The sequence below is a fragment of the Egretta garzetta genome, unplaced genomic scaffold (genome assembly GCF_000687185.1).
Source record: "Egretta garzetta isolate BGI_Z169 unplaced genomic scaffold, ASM68718v1 scaffold130, whole genome shotgun sequence".
NCBI classification, from domain to species: Eukaryota; Metazoa; Chordata; class Aves; order Pelecaniformes; family Ardeidae; genus Egretta; species Egretta garzetta.
Window position 1 is genome coordinate 1,806,783 of NW_009258284.1, and position 17,257 is coordinate 1,824,039.

A 17,257-nucleotide genomic window follows, 5' to 3' on the forward strand; every position below is an offset into this window, starting at 1 on the left:
ATATTTTACATAATGAAATAATAGGGGCTGTCAGGCTGACAAGAGACATACAATGCGCTCTTAAACACTTCACCCTTTAGAAATAAGTAAACTTTAGACAATCTTTAATTCTGAAAAGTTTGATCACCTTTTTACTTGCTTCTTCAATCAAAATTTGTATATGAAACGAAGCTTCCCTCTGGAGTTGACACTGAACAACTGTTCAAGAGTAGTTCATGAGTGCTTCTTTCTGTGCTACCCATCAGGACAGATCACAGAACATATGTAAACTTAGTGGTCTTGATTCCTGGAGGTACAGCTTGAATAAACTGTAATTTGTATTTAAACCCTTCTCTTCCCCTTTCCATTCCCCCACCCCCCGTACTTCCAGCTTCCTGAAATACTATTTACCTGTGCAATTTTACGATATTTAAAATTGCAATGTGTGTGTGTTGTTCTCAATAGATGGGGCTTGTTCTGGGAAGGTGTGGTAATTGAGCAACGTGTTAGAGGAAGGAGGTGGAGGAAAAACTACTTCAGCTTTTTGAAGCCTCCCCATTAAATGAGCTGTGCAAATGAGGCTGGAGGGGGGAAAAAAAACCCCAAACCAACCAGCTAGAGTGCCACCTTTTGATTAAATTGGACCAGGCTGTGTTGAATAGCTGTGGTTTTTAACAGATTCATATACCGCTTTTTGAACTTGAAAGTTAGTAAGTATGCCTAATTTTGAAGAATTTTGCCTTGGAAATTCCTGTGCGGGAATGACTAAGTAAATTAAACCAGCTCTGGATCTGTGTCTGTTTTAGTCAGTAGCCAGTTTTGTTCTGGTGGGGGGGTTTTTTGGTGTTTTTTGTTTGTGTGGGTGGTTTGTTTGTTGTTGTAGTTTTGGGTTTTTTTCCCTCCTAGAAATATCTTACAGGTAAATGTGCTTAGTTGTATTCTTCAAGTCCCCTTGTTTTTTGCATGTTGATACATCTGCATTGTTTATGATGACCCCTGCGGAGTTTCTGTAACTCTTAAAAGAGGGTAGATCTGTGACTTAGGAAAGGCTTTAGAAGCTTGTTAGCCAAGTAGTTCAACTCATGGATAGCTACAGGCTCTGTAGAGATTTGCTGCTGGTAGTAGGCTAGACTTTTATGTTTAAAGAAGCTGAGAACTTGGTAGTAATTAATTGATCCTTCTGTGATACTGTTTCACTGAAGTATTCTTACTTGAATTTTTTAGACATAGCATTCAAAATTATGAGGCTTTCAACTTACTTTTCACTGAACTGCAATATTGTAAATTAATTCTGTGACCCATTGCTTACGACTAACAAGTCAAACTGAGTTGCAGGTTTCTAAAATCTTAGTGAAGAAACTTGTAGCTGAAATCCATCATGAGCTTCCTTACCTCTGATGCCATGTTTCTCTTATCTAATCAAAAGGCTCCTTAATTCTTTTAGAAGGATATAAAATAAGGTGGTATTCACAGTTTCCATCTCGGACAACAGTACTGTACTAGACAGCTTCCAGTACTGTATTCCCACCACAACCCCCCCGACCTGATGCTGTGCTCTCTAATCGTTAAGCGGCCTGACCAACCTGCGTGCTCACTGTAGAGTGTTCTTACCTCTTAGTCTCTGTTTTGATGTTCTACACTTACTATTTCTGTGCCAGGGAACCTGATTTTGTTGTGTATCCCATACAGAAAATGTAGAAATCAAGTGCTATTTCACTTACTCGAGACCAAAGTGGCCTTTTGTAGTTTAATGACCTGTGGCCAATATGTTAAGTTTTATCTGTCACCCAATTTGAGACCTTTCTGCTCCATCATGGAGGTGAATTAGAGTAAGCATGAACGGAATGTCTGGTGGTAGTGTTTGAATTCAGTGGTATAATATAAAATTTTAAGACTTAATTTTAAATGTAGGAAGGTGAGCTGCTTCAGAGCTGTCCATTCAGAATTTACTTACACCTTGAGATTCCTGAAGTGAAACAAAGTTGTAAGAAAAAGCTCCTAGCAGTTGCTTGCAGGTATAAGTATTTTAATTTTCCCAAATTAGAGTGCCTCGGTGAAGCTTCTGTGTGGAAGTTGCTAGATAGTGTTAGCTAGCATCCAAAGTAACTGGCCTGTTAACTTCACTTAAGGAATGAATGCTCTGAATCTAATGGCTTGAAATTTGGGGATTATTATTATGATTGTTTGTAGGAGTTCTTGGGAAGGAAAATCTTCTGGCTGGTGTTCTGTGTTTTTCTGTCTTGAGGAATAGATGGTGTTCTTCCCTTGTTACAGGACTTGGCTGTCTCCAGCTTTTCTAAGATCGCTAACTAGCGTTGGTTTTGACAGCTCCTAAAAATTCAAAATCTAACTTCAGGAGAAAGCTACAGTTAATATCCCCTTAAAAGTACTAAACCTCTTTAAAAACTTGTATTATTCTGCTATAATACTGTATTACATGTGTCAACAATACTATCTTCAAGTTAGAATTGATGGTAAAAGTATGACTGCTGAAAATGTTCTTATGACATTGGTTTTCTTTATAGAAAGTGGAGCGGTTCCAAAAAAGAAGGATCCTTTAACACACACGAGTAATTCTCTTCCTCGTTCAAAAACTGTTGCAAAAACTGGATCCACAGGCCTTTCAGGTCACCATAGAACACCTAGCTACAGTGGGATATCAACACCTTCTGTGTCTAGACCAGCACCTAATCCTGCAGCTTCAACTCATAAGGTATAGTAAGGATAAATATAACGGTATACGCTTGGGAAGTCCATGTAAATTCCAGAACAAACTTTGGATTTACTGCCTCTATTGCAGTATTGTAGCAGCAGAAAGTTATTGGAAAAAAACCTCAACCTAAACTGTTAAATGTTTGGCTAAGCCTCTTGAGCTAGGCTGCAGAGTGGATTTTAGAAATTGGGAGGCATCAGGTGACTGAATGGACAGATGGATTTTAATTGTGATCACAGTAATAAATGATAATAATTGTTTTGAAAATTGCATGGGAAAGTGAGGGAAGCTTACCTAGGAGAAAAATAAATGTTTCTCCCAGTGTGTAAAAGATAGATGAAAAAACCCCTCTTACTCCAGAACTACAAATTTTCCACCTATGTGTTCCTTCTCTTCCAAAGCATGCATGCACAGGTTGTATTGCAACCCCATTACAAAGCAAACTGTGGTTAGGTTGTGACTGAAATACAAAAGTAAGTCCTATATTAATAAGACACAAAAATGCCACATTTCTTTTGTGTCTTTCCCTTTCATCTGTATCTCCCCCTTGCTACTCCCGCAGTAAAGTAGAATAAAGAACAGGATGGAGAGAATGTAAGTGTAGTTAAGCATTATTCCTGCTATCATATGAAGGCTTTTAAGTGGCCTACTAGCAAATTATGACAGCAGTAGAAGTTTTTGTGTATGGGTATTGAGAATCTGAAAGAGTTTGTGATGCTTTATTTCTAGAGTATGCTGGGGGAAAATACTGTAGTTAAATATAATGAATTATCTTAAAAACAAAACAAAAAAACTCCACCAAAAAATACCGTAGTTAAATATAATGAATTATCTTAAAAACAGAACAAAAAACAAAACAAAAAAACTCCACCAAAAAATACAAACCAAACCAACCAAACAAAAAAATCCCCAAACCAAAAAACCCCCTCTCCACTGGAGCCTAAGATGTTCTACCTGTGACTGAATATGATAGTATGATTTGTAGCAAAAGACAGCATCAGAATATCTGGTATGTGTTAACGTATTAGGTTTTATTGGAGTGTATGAAATGTAGTATTAATTTTGTTAACAGTACGCTTTAAAGGTATCACATTGTTGTTTGGGTTTTTTCCCCCCTCTAGGCTGCACCTAAAAATAGCAGAACAAATAAGCCTTCTACTCCTACCACTGCTCCTCGAAAAAAGAAAGACTTGAAGATATTTAGAAATGTGGACAGTAATCTTGCTAATCTTATCCTCAATGAAATTGTTGATAGGTAAGTCTGAAGAAAAGTGGGCTTTTGAATGCAGAAAAACAGTTTTTGTTCAGTACAGTTTTGGTCCACTTGGAATGAAAATTAGTACTTTTGTTTGTTGTGCGTGTTTGGGGTGTGGTTTTTTTTCTGTTGTTACTTTGGCAAAAGGATGAAAAATCAAATCAGAAATGCTTATATTTTTAAATGTTTAGCAATATAAGTTGTAGATTTCCTCAAAAGGGTTCTGTGTAAATAGTCAAATGCATTAAATTAGTCAGCTGCAGCTGAAAAAGAGTATCTCATTGTTAGACTAATTAGTATTCCATTTCTTTGTTAGTGGGCCAGCTGTCAAATTTGATGATATCGCAGGGCAGGAACTGGCTAAACAAGCCTTGCAAGAAATTGTTATCCTTCCTTCTCTTAGACCTGAGGTAAGCAAAAGGGTTTTGTTATCACTGTCACAGAATCAGAGAAATGTATTGTGCTTCACACATGAAGTGGGGGCTCTTGAATCTTGTCTTCACTGGTTATGATTGCTATCAATAGCCGTCTTGGAAAAGAAGAATGAAGAATTTATATGTTAAAATACTATGATATTCCTCATCTTCTGGTTAGTCAATGTTGGAGAAAGTGACTGAGGTAGTTGCTTAAAAAAAAAAAAAAAAAAAAAACCACCAAAACCAAAACGAACCCCAAAAACCCCCCAGCAAACCACAAACTCCTAAAAAAACAAACCAAAAAAAATCCTGACAATTTGTGAGGCTGACTGTTCCAGAGCTATAGCTGTGTGTCCAACCCTATATGGACATGTAAAGGACGAAGCCCATAACTGGAAAAGTGAAACACATGGGATTTTTGTAGGTAAATTAAGCCATGACACTATATGATTTGAAAAATATTATACTGGTATTGTGGTCATGTTCTCTGTGTGGATGTTGGTTAGACATTCTGAATAGTCTGTTCACAGCAGGAGAGTGTGCGAAGAAGTGTGGTAGTGAACAAGCAAGTACACTGAGGTGTGTAACATTTGAGGGCAGATTTCCTCTTTACTTGGCTGAGTGGAAATTGGTCATTTAGGCTTTTATTTTATTTATCATATGTGGTACCTCAACTACTGTGACTGCCTAGATTCAGGTCTGGTCCATATATGACTAGAATTCTCTGAGCCACTTTAGAAAATGACCAATTTATTTTTTTTTAAAAGCTGGACTTGCTAAAAGTTGCTGGACTCTTGCAGAAATTGCATGCAATGTTTTACTGCAGTGCTGATTATTCAAGCAAAATTTCTGTTTGCTCTTTCTTTGCTTGTGGGTCTCTTTTGTCACATTGATGGGTGACTGGAGTTGCTCTGTGGTCTTCCTCTTTCCTTTAATGCAGTTTCTGGTTTTGAAGCATCACGGGGAAGAAACCCTAAACCTGGCATAGCATCTTAGGAATACTAGCCCTGAGGAAAACAAAGCTTTGGCATCAAATATGCATGCTCTGGTATTCTTACGCAGAAGGAAAATGTCACTGTACTGTCTCTGTTATTACAGTGCTTTAGCGTGTCAAGTTTGTTATTCAGTAACACTAATACAATGAGCTGGGTGGGAAGGACTTTGAGATGTGAGGCTTGGATTTGTTATGACTCTTTCCAATAACAGTTGATATTTTCAATCAGGTTGTCTTCATGTTACTCTAGCTAGCAATGGACCTGACCTTGGTGTAGGTTGAGATATAACAAGGGCAGAGAATCCTGGGAATTTTTAAATGTCCCTTGGAAGAAAAGAGGTTGGGTTTATTCCTTGTAAATGAACATGGTAGATGTGGCAACTATAGGGGAATATTTAGAAAATTAAACACTACTTCAGTGTTAACCTTAGTGAGTTTTGAACTCAAATTCATATTTAAACAAGCAGTGGTGTTTTTGTAGGGGAGCAAGAGTTGAGGTGAATAAACAGAAAACACTGGCTGCAACCATTTCAGTGGTAAGATGCTAATGAAATGCTAGCAATTAGTTCAGACCATGTTTAGCATGATTAGTCTGTTAACAAAAACTTTAAAAACTTGCTGTGTCTCAGTGATAAATGGCAGTTGCAGCTGAACTGTGTGGGTAATGATCAAGGTGAAGGAGAGTTGTAGACTTGGTCTGAACTATCTGAAAATGGTGGAACTCCCAAAGAATGATTCCAAACAAAAGGAGTCAGGCGGGAGATGCACATGGGAAGCAGAAATACTTGAGGAATGTAGTTATCCGGGTTAAAGCGCTGCAATCCATTTGTAATGTAGGTGGTATGTATTAGTGAATAGGATCATGCTGGATGACTATTTTTAGTGATCAAGGTCAAGTGCAAACAAAATGCTGTGAGTGATGAAATTAATAGGGAAAATGCATGTTGGTCAGTAGTCTTAGAAACACTACACTGGTAATGGAGCCATTGATTATCATGGATATTGTGGAAAGGAGTGCCTGCTGACAATGGTGGTTAGGCATGGTGTGTATGTATAAGAGACTCCCTGCTATTCCTTTTGGTTGGTTGGTGGAATTATTGGAAGCTGGAATGGAGGGGTGAGTGTGAGACCAAAAAAGGAACTCTGAAACTCTTGAGGAAAGTAATAAAGACAAAGTGCTGGGAAAAACAGGCTACAAGAATAACTTAAGAATTGTACTCTATGAGAATCTGTAGATTTGCTTGCTGTGATGCTACATGTGATGGGTGCAATTTTATAGTGTAGGAAAGATTAATTCAATGCAAAGTGAGAGGGAGGAGATTATTATCAGTAGTGCTTAGAGAAAGTAGGTGGTTGCTAAGTAATATTCTAAATAGTTTTGGTCAAAGCTTGTCTTCTCAAGTTACATTTAATTTTAAAAAAAAAAAAAAAAAGGAAAAAGAGAAAGATGTAAGAGTTCTTCCATATGGAGTTAGCTGGAACATTGCTTTAACTCTCTTACTACACACCCATGTTCCCCCCTTTTTACACGCAATTGGTGCTTTAAACCTGTTAGGCTGCTCTGTCTTGTGGAATGTGTTATTGCCTTTAATACTTCTTTCACAGTGCCCCTATGCACAGAATGATCATGAGGCAATTTCACTGTTGTGTGGGAAACAATAGCAAAGTGCATTAGGTCGTTAGTTATAGAATTTAGTTCTCTAAAACCCTGTACTGTTATTGCTACCACTGTTGCCAGTGAGCCCTTCCTCAATCTTAAACCATTTTCTTACAAAGGTAAATCGACATTTTCTTTAAGTCTTTGAAGGTAACTTATGATGATGTACTTTTCAGTTATTTACAGGACTTAGAGCTCCTGCACGTGGTTTGTTGCTGTTTGGCCCACCAGGAAATGGGAAGACAATGTTGGTGAGAAAATTATTTCGTGCATGAGTTGGTTATTAAAATGTAACCATGAGGGGTGGCTTTCAGTTTGGGTGTAGTAATATTCTCCCTGGATATGTGTCAATTCAATAAAAAAAATGCAAAATTGTTCTTAACTGTGGATTTTACGGAGGAGGGAATTGCTAAACTGTTGTCTATTTAATTTTTTTCAATATCACAAGTAGTATTTTAAAACTTAAACCAGCAAGTCCAAGTTTCATTTTCAGAGAGAGTAAAAGTAACACGGTTAATTCTTTGCGTACATCAATGATTAATCACAAATGGTCTGCTCTCCCCTAAAACATACTAGAAGTGCATTTTGGAATTGGGGAAGGAGCACAGTAGCAAAAAGAGGGGTTGTCTCACATCCATGCCGCTGTGCAAAAAGCGTAAGTGCTGTGGAACTGCCTGGCTGCTGCTTGTTTTCTCAGCCTGATGTGCCCGATTCGGGGAAACTGGAGTGAAATGGCTGTGTGCATCAGCTGGGGTGCATCGCGTGTCCTGATGCAGCTGAGCCGGCACATCGTCCTGCATCACATGGCACGGCTGCAGCTGCACGCTCCTTTTGCTGATACAGAAGCTGGATCAGCTCTGAGGCGTGGGAGTGTGAATGTTGAGCAGCTCACTTGGGCTCATCTGTTGTGTCTTATATACAGGAACATAATTGCTAATCGCTACAATCAAGCTGTATAACCAGGGGATCATAATGTCTTGAATATGGTGAAACTGTCAAAGAAGAGGGTAGTTTGTATGAGCATTCTGGCTGAACTGATTCTTTTTACTAGCTTTCCTCTGAAAATGTTTTTTGTATAGATAGGGTAAGGAGAAAAAAAAAAACTTGTAATTTTTCATGTGATTTGGTCAAACTGCTACCCTGAATTAGTTAAAACTTTTTCAGATGTCTACTCAGGATATATTGAAAGGAGCTGGAGACTTGTATTCTTCAGTAAGCAAGTTGTAGTTGGCTATGGAGATGATGTGATTAGAGAAGTCTAAGGGAGTCTGGAAATTTCTCTAGTGGTTCGACTGCTCATCCGTTCTTATTTGTAAGTGGTCTGTACAGAAGCTTTCTGTAGCATTTACATTCCTTCCTTTGAAGGAATAGGGGTTTTCAAAATCGTCAATCAGGACATGAGTACTAGCTACAGAAGAAGAGAGGTATCTTCAATGTGATGGTTTAAAAAAGTGGGTTTTTTTCCCTCCCCCTCTTTCCTAGGCCAAAGCAGTTGCTGCAGAATCAAATGCTACCTTCTTTAATATAAGTGCAGCAAGCCTGACTTCAAAATACGTAAGTAGCAGCTGTAAATGATGCTGATCTGAAAAGACAGTCTGTAATTGGGGCTCAAGAAGGCCGTAGACTTCTGATGAGTCCTTGGTGAACTGTTGGTCTATAGTAAACAAAAAGTTTTTAAAAAGTGACTTGTGAAGTAAAAATTTTGTGCTTGTGATAACTCAATGTCAAAGGCTTTTGCAGTTCAGGATGGCCCTGGCTGTCATATAAATGAGTGGTTGTGGGTTTTTTTCTCTTCTTTAAGTAAATGAAGTGGGTCCCAGCTCCCTTTCAGTCTGATAATTTAGACACCAAAATCTCTTGACAACTCAATTGTGATCATAAGTGAAGTTGTAATCTTTCTTTTAAGACATAAACAATACTGTCATACATAATACTGAACTAGTGATAATCTGAGTGCCTATGAGCAGACTGAGTGTGAATGGTTAACAGCAAGATTTTCTGTAGGTCCTTATGTTAGCTGCCTTGCAACAAACACTTTTCTAAACCCCCTCCAAAACCAGTTTATTGTTGTTTTAGGTCGGTGAAGGGGAGAAACTGGTACGTGCTCTATTTGCAGTAGCCAGAGAACTTCAACCTTCTATAATATTTATTGGTAAGACCTTAAATGTTGTTGACTTCTGTGTATTTTCTTAAATATTTTGACTTACGAAATTGGAATCATTGGGAAAGCTTCTTTGGGTAATTGTGCAGTGCAGAGCAAGTGTCTCTGGTATGACCTGCTGGCTAATCAGTAGTTCCATATAGAGCATGTTAGATTACTGTTATTTTATTTAATTGGTGTTAATAGTGGGAAGAAACGCACTCAAAACCACAAATGCTGTACTACCTTTATGGTGTAAGTTCATTTAGGTATTAAACTTCAAACATGAGAATGGGTTTTGTGTGCCCTGCGTTGCAGTTTATTATCAGTGGGATTTCTTTCTCTCATCTGTGTTCTGTGTTACTTATTCAAAGGGCAACACATTATACAAGCTTTTAAACTTTACTAAGATCTGTCTGTCTCCTAAGGAGTAAAGATGTGATCTCTTTTACTGGAGCCCTATATTAGCAAAAGAATTTAGGCAAATGTGAAGACTTGATGTTGTATGCTTAATTAAGATGTATTTCTTTGGTTTTTTTAGATGAAGTTGATAGCCTTTTGTGTGAAAGACGAGAAGGTGAACATGATGCTAGTAGGCGTCTAAAAACGGAATTTTTAATAGAATTTGATGGTGTAAGTATTTAGTCTTGGGTATTGTTTGATTTAGCTGAATTGGCTGATGTAGTGGGTGCCAGTACAAACTACAGATGAAGCACATGAAGGATTTGGCTGTTGGGGTTTAGCTCTGTCCCCCTTGCCCCCCACCTTGGTCAGCAAACAGCTTTTTTCTGTTGCTGTTAATTTTTCACCTGCTTACTGTAGTATTCTAGAAAATTCAGTCTGGGGTAAAAGGTAGTAATCTGGAGATGAGCTGAAATAATGGGTTGAAAGACTATGGACAGAGGAGAAAGGATAACAAATGGCAGCAATGAAGGAGCTGTGAGAACAAATGTTCTTACAGGGCGAGAGGGACACTTGAGGGTTAGGCAGTGTTGAATTCTTGTTTTGCTACTGCATGTTTTGGTGAAGCGCATCTCTTCATTCTGGCAAAGTAATGGAAGATTAAGTGGGTTTTAAGTAGTGTCTTTTTGGTTTTTAAGGCATATGTGTCACAAAAGCATGCACTGTCAAGGGGTAAGGTGAGACTTGAGGGATGAGGATTTCAAAAAGACTAGTTCAGATCATGGGTATACACAGCTCTGACACATCAGAAGGATTAATTTCTGTCTTAGTATGGGTTTTATTGAGCTATAATTTTTTTCTTGGCAGCATGACTTAGAGATGACAGGATACCGTCAGAATATATTTAATAGCATGTATGTAATACCCAGGAAAAGGAACTGGGTTTCATGGTTGGGAGGGGGATGATGGACAGACAAATGAATATCAGAATATTTTTCTGTCACACAGCACTGTTTTTTGTATTGAACAATCTTAGTTTATATTCCGCTAGCACAGTGGAATAATGCTATAGTGGTGAAGCAATAGTAATGAGGTACAGGAGGAGAAGATAAGTATATAGAGAGACAAGGAGATCAGCAAAAACTTCTCCAAAGTGGGATGAATCAGGACAAATAATGAAATTACTACACACACATACACGGTTCTCTCTTAAAATGAAAAGGGGAAAATTAAACAGAACGAGTAAGTTAGCAAACTTTAGATCAAGGTGTAACTATATCATACAATATTTTTGTGGAACTTTTCGGACTCCGTAAGGCAGCAATGAACTTAAGTCTATGAAGGATTGGACACTAGCTGAATAATAACGCATCTCTGATGCTCATATGTTTTCTCTGAAGTCTGGAAGCCGTAAGTCTCCATAGTCTTGGGTATAAAATCAAATCTTGCAATTGAGTGAATTGGGGGAAAAATTACCGTGTCTGTGTATTATTGAATAGCCTCTCATTTTGATTACTGGCTTCTTGCGAGACCTGTATTAGATGAATCTGATCCCATTTAGTTGTCCTGGCTGTACCTTAGTCTAAAGTTCTTTCATTCTCTCTTTCTCTGTAGGCTTTAAAACAACGTTTGGTGTTAAAACCCACAACAGCAGAAAGTCCCTAGCTTTTTTAAACCTAATTCTGTCTGGATGACTTCTGAGTGCTTTTTGTAGTCTCGGTTTTCTCCAGCACTGTAACGTGCAATTCCACAGTAACGTTTGTGCTCTTGCAAGGCTCAAGGAACATAACTTGGGCGTAGCATCCTGTGTTTACATTCCTTTTTTTTTTTTTTTTCTTTTTACTTTTTCCTAGTTTGACTTTACATTTATCTAAAGAACGTTTTAAAGCTAACTGCGTGGGGGGGGAAAAAAAAAGCATATACAGTAAGATCCCATCAGTGTGCTGAATGCATGGCAAGCCTCTGACTGGTTTTGTTGTATTACTACTTCATGCAAACTGAAAGCTGTCTTGCCTCCCTACGTTACATAGGTGCAGTCTTCTGGAGAGGACAGAATACTTGTGATGGGAGCAACAAACAGGCCACAGGAGCTTGACGATGCTGTCCTCAGGTATCAAAATATCTCTTCCTTTGTTTTAATATAATAATATGACGTTCATTATGAAGAGCAGGTTTTGCTACTTAGTATTTTGGTTGTTTTAAGTTTTGGAATAAGTAGCAAAAGCTATTCAACAGGGTTAAATTATTTAATCTCTCAAAGAGGTGCCTCTTTCTTCTCTTCTGGGATACGTCTGCACAAGCATGATGGCCTTGGAATTGCCTAAAACATCAGTACCTGTTGAGACCAAATCAGTGTTCCTTAACCCTCTTGTGTCACACACATTGCTTTTTCATTATTTGGATCTTAATGGCAGGATGAAGGAAGAAATTTGACCAGTGAAATCCAGTATGTATTCTCTGTGAATGTTGGGCTTGTGACGTCCCATGCAGTTGCAGATCTTGCTGTAGATTTGCCTTAGGACTTTTTTGCTACAAGTTCTCATACTTTCTTCTCTTTTCATTCCTGGTTGAGGAAAATAGGCCTGTCAGCGCTGTCTGGACACATAAAACACATTTTTAATGATACCAAAGACGACTTCTGTGCAGTGAAGAGATGCTTCATTTTGTTGCTGGTAGTCAGTGGTATTTCCTCCTTTAGAGTTTTTCCTCTCTGGGAGGAGTCTCATAACTTCATATTGGAGTAAGGTGACACAAGGGGCTCATTCATATTGTTCATTTGGTGGTTGTATTTTTTTAAAATCTGTAGTTCTGTTCCCTAGAATTTGATGATATAAGTGAAGTTTTGACACTTATCAAACCAAATGTTAGATCTGAATGCACTAAAAAGTTATAAAAGCATGTGTGAATATATCTTTTTTTTTTTTTTTTTTCCTAGACGATTCACCAAACGGGTATATGTGTCTTTACCAAATGAGGAGGTAAGTATTGTTTTCCATGCATTTTCATCATTTTAAGATCAATTTTATTTAAAAAGAGTATACAATACATTTCACAGGCTATTTTTAACTTGCCCTAGGATGATTACAATTCTGTGAATTAACTTTTATTTTTTTACATGTGCTAGTAGCAAATCTGGAAGTAGCTACTCAGTATTTCTTGGCTAGTGAAGTGTTGCTTACATACTGGCAGGCACAGACAAGTCTGAAGTAGGGCTTGCAGGAACAAGTTTGGTTGGCTGGAGGAAGAGTATTTATTGCAAAAGACGAAAGTAGCTGTCTTACAGTAATATTTTTCAGCTCAACAGCAGATTAGGGCTTTTGATGAGGGTTCTAATGTACTATTCTTGAAGTGATTCGACCCTTGATCTCATTATTACCAAATCCCTATCTCTTCCCCTGCAGAGATGGTGGTGTACGGTCTAATCACAAAGGCACTATAGGCAAGTTTAAACCAGTGAAGCACAAAAGCTAACTTGACAAACATGTAGTTTTGTTGTTGCAACAGAATTTTAAGTGTACCGTGAAAATGAGCTTTACGTCTGATAAATGTATCTTCTTTTCAGACAAGATTGATTTTGCTAAAAAATCTTCTAAGCAAGCAAGGAAGCCCATTGACCCAAAAAGAGTTGGCACAACTAGCTAGGTAAGTATTTTGTGACTATACTAAATACAGTCATCTGCTGCATTCATTTAGACAGTTTTGTTCATTCAAAATGTAACTAATATAAACCATCAGATAGTGATAACACTTGCTAAGAGTGAATTGCATGTATTTTGAGAAGATGGTCTCCTGTCAGGCTATATGAAAGTGTTTTTATATATGCTTTTATATATATATAAAAAATATATGCTTTATATATTTTTTTATAAACTACACCACCTGTCTGGGTTTCTGTTGAAACCTGCTCATCAGTGCTTTTCTTTTGGAGGAGGAGGAGGAGGGAGGGGGATGCTTCTCTCCACCCGTCCCCCAAGCAGTCCAGCTCTCCTCCCTGATGCAAAAAGGCAGTACCAGTTTTGCACTTGGCACGCGTGTCAAATCAAAAGCAACTTTTCTTTGCTCGTCAATTGCTAGGTTTGTTGAAGGTCTTACCAACATAGCAGAACAAGCACTGGATAACTTTAGATTCTTTTCAATTTCGTATTTGATTGGGAAAATGTGGGTAAAAAGCCCCTTCCCATTATGAAACTAAGTTTTCTGATATCAACTGAAATCGCACATAGTTTTAGTCAGAAAACTGGGCATGTGATCACATCGTAATAAAAGTGTGGTATTAGGTTCTCATTGTTTTGATTGGGTTGAAAGACTACGGGACAGCTGAGTTTTTACTTTTATATTAATCTATGACAAAGGCTGATAAACTACTGCTAGGGCATTCTCCTAACAGAAATAGTGAATGTACTTGAGATTAATTTTCATCTACAAATCCAAGCTGGTTGCTATCTTTTTGCTTTTCCTAGAATGTTATTTGGGACTTAAATATCTGTACTTTAGTCTGGGAAAGACTTAAATATGGGTCACTTGTGTTTTAATGCACTTCTGGTTTATTAAACTTGCAAAACAACGTCAAAATAATAGTTTTGATTAAGTAACATTTTAATCATCTGCAATTAAATTGATATGATTTGAAGCAGGTTGGTTTTTTTTTTCTTCCTCCTTTCCCCCAATTTTTCTTTTGACAAAGAATGACAGATGGATACTCTGGAAGTGATTTAACCGCGTTAGCCAAGGATGCAGCACTGGGCCCTATTCGAGGTAAGCTGCATAGCTTTTTATTTAGGCTTTGAAAAAACTCAGTGCCCTCGATATTAGAGATACTGTATTTTCCTAGATCTCTATAATTCTTAAACCTCTGAAATTAAGCTTTTTAGATTGGATTTTGATCTGTTCCTCATAATAGCATCTTTATAAGACTTACCTTACACTAAGCCCTTCAGTACCTCAGCAAGTGAAACAGCCAATTTTTGTGTCTTAAGAGGAAAGCAGGGTGAAGTGTTTTTCACATATTTGTGGGGTTTTTAACTAGTGCATCTTTCCTAGGTTGGTGTCAGCTCTGTTGTATCTAAATTATTACTTAAGTAATGCAGTCAGAGACTGCTACTCATCTTTATAAAAAGTGGGCAGATCTCTCTCAAGTCTAAAGGAAGGAAGTACCAAAACAGAAGCAATTTTATGTTTCTTTTTTTTTTTTTTTTAGGATAGGGTTTGAATGGCATAGAGTTTTTTAAAATTTTTAAATCTTCTTAATGTTGAATTGTGATCCTGATGACAATTGTGAGTCAAGTAGAGTTTTACCTATATTTATTGTTCCTGTGACATTTCCATCTTTGAAAAGACGGTTTTCATGAGAAGTGAATATTCTTTTCCAACCTTCCCCCTTTATTCTGTTTCACTAGCTAGTTATTATGTGTCCAGTAGCCACATCTGAAAGGGCTGATTTTGTTTAGTGGAGATCAGTAGTGGGATTTTGTGAAAAGATTGTGAAGATTTGGTGTTAGTTTTCTGTTTGCAGATATATTGTCCTATCTGACAGAAGGGTACTAAAGGCAGCCAGAGCAGAAGTGTTCTGTAATGTCAGCCTAGTACGTGTAAATGAAAGTTGTTGCAGCTCTCTTAAATGATTTGTGGGGAGGAGAGGCCTGTGCATGCTTTGTGGGTGGGGTTTTTTTGGTTTTGGGGTTTTTTTTTAATTGAGTCAAAAGTCCCATAGCATGCAGTTTTGCCAGTGCACTATCTGTTTGAAAGCAGCTGCTGGAAAGTAATGGTTTTTTACCTGCTTACTTTCAGCTATTGAGATTGTAAGGCATATCTTCCAAAATCCTGCATAGTAACTGGGAAACGGAATTGCATTAAATGGCTCTCACAAGAGACATCATGCCTCCTAAGATTTCAAGTTTATTTGTTTAGAGTAATTGAATGAATAATGTATGCATTTGGCGTGCAGGCTTTACTTTGCTGACAAATCACTTCACTTGCAAGTCCATTTTGAGAAGAGACCATGAAATGTTGTGCTACCTATTTCTTTCACCTGCTCCATAGAAACCATTTCATTTTGTAAAATGTTTTTTAATGTTAGCCTTGTCAACCCTGCCTAGATTCTTTTTCTTGCACTCTCAGATCAAAAAGTTTGCTGTAATATGTTGATACCATAACAGTGTGGCAAGTGGAAAAAAAAAAGTAAAAAGGTGAAGGATATGTGAATGATTAGATCCCACCAGTACTGTACAGGGCAAGAAGCACTCCTGTGCACCCTGACTGATTTTATTTCTGTATTCTGGGCTTGACGATACCTTTCTGTGTCATGAAAATTCTGCATGTTTGAGGGGTAGGAGGGTTGTAGGTACCAGGAGTAATATGGGGGAAGGCAGCTCTGTTATGCTTGTGTGATGTTCCCTGTACTTTAGGAAGAAGGAAGTACTTCTGTCCTCACTTTGTACTGTATCTGCAGTGATTAAATGTGGGAGCAGCCTGGTTGAGGAGCTGATAAATAGGGAAGAAGGAGGTACCTTGCTGTACAGGAGATTGTATTGAGGCAGAGGGGTATAATTTCTAACTGTGGCATTTTTTCAGAATAAAACTGCTTTTAACGTGCTTTAGTTGTCAAAGTGATGAAAGTTTTATTATGGAACTCACCGATCTTCCTTTATTTTTACAGAATTAAAACCAGAACAGGTGAAGAACATGTCTGCCAGTGAGGTATGCTGTTCTAGCAGTTGTACTTTCCCCTTTGAATAGAACTCATGCTCACATGAAACTTTTTATGGTCCCTTTATTTACACATAGTATCATACAACGAAACTTTTTATTTACATGGACCATTATATGGTCCCTTTATTTACACATAGTATCATACAAAATACCTAGCATAAGTTTTGGGAGTATTAGCGGTTTTGATTACTTCTTCATTGAAGAAAATTCTTTACAAATAGTGATTGAGAAGAAAATCTGTCCTTAGATGTCTGAGGTTCTTTGTGTAGTTTGTTGGTTATCAGGCTTAAGAGCACCTCTTTTTCTGGTAGTGAGTAGTCAGGTGATGTCAGAGGCCTGGCTTTTATTTTCTTGCAGTGTTACTGCTGCAAAATATTCCCAGAAGTATTATGTCAAATAATGTATTTTATTTCTCCCCCCCTGGTCACATAAAGAAAATCATCTTAGGGATTTTAAAAAAGATTTTTTTGTGTATATGTACAATACTTACATTCATTCACGTAGACCATCATAAAGCCAGAAAAAAATAGATTAAGTAAACACCAAAAGAAAAGGAAGAGGTTGGTCCTGTGTATAAAAGTTTCTGCTCAAAGGTGTGTGGAAACCACAGTTATGTAGGGGAATTAATTCCCTGCTGCTTTCTGTGTTTAGCCTGAGATCATGGCTAAGGCTATGGATAAGCTGAAAGGATTTGTTGCAGGAAGATGAGAACATCTGTGATAACTTGTTGTGAATGCACGTTTACCTCCAATAGCCTGTAAACAGTATTGTGTCCCAAAGAAACACGGGGAATCTTCTCCAGTTGTAATGTTAATACCGCTTTAATAATGCGAGTGCTCATTCCACGCACTTTGGTCATCTCCCATCATGTCTGGGCATTTCTCTATATGGGAGATGTCTGCTTATAATTGTGTCCTCAGCAAACAACTGAAAGGCCCATGTTGAATCGGAGAGGTTAGATAATCGGGATTACCTGGCTGACAGCATTTTATG

At 37.8% G+C, this 17,257-nt stretch overlaps 1 protein-coding gene across 1 annotated transcript in view; it reads left to right on the forward strand.

Moving 5' to 3' along the window:
* The window catches only part of SPAST (spastin), a 40,321-nt gene that overhangs the window by 21,093 nt on the left and 1,971 nt on the right, over positions 1-17,257 (forward strand). Inside the window, exons 5-16 of the mRNA XM_035892360.1 lie at positions 2,505-2,692; positions 3,814-3,947; positions 4,264-4,357; positions 7,191-7,265; positions 8,497-8,568; positions 9,091-9,166; positions 9,696-9,787; positions 11,587-11,666; positions 12,492-12,534; positions 13,119-13,198; positions 14,241-14,311; positions 16,212-16,252. Coding sequence (XP_035748253.1) covers positions 2,505-2,692; positions 3,814-3,947; positions 4,264-4,357; positions 7,191-7,265; positions 8,497-8,568; positions 9,091-9,166; positions 9,696-9,787; positions 11,587-11,666; positions 12,492-12,534; positions 13,119-13,198; positions 14,241-14,311; positions 16,212-16,252 — 1,046 coding nt within the window. The remainder of the gene's footprint in view (positions 1-2,504; positions 2,693-3,813; positions 3,948-4,263; positions 4,358-7,190; positions 7,266-8,496; positions 8,569-9,090; positions 9,167-9,695; positions 9,788-11,586; positions 11,667-12,491; positions 12,535-13,118; positions 13,199-14,240; positions 14,312-16,211; positions 16,253-17,257) is intronic.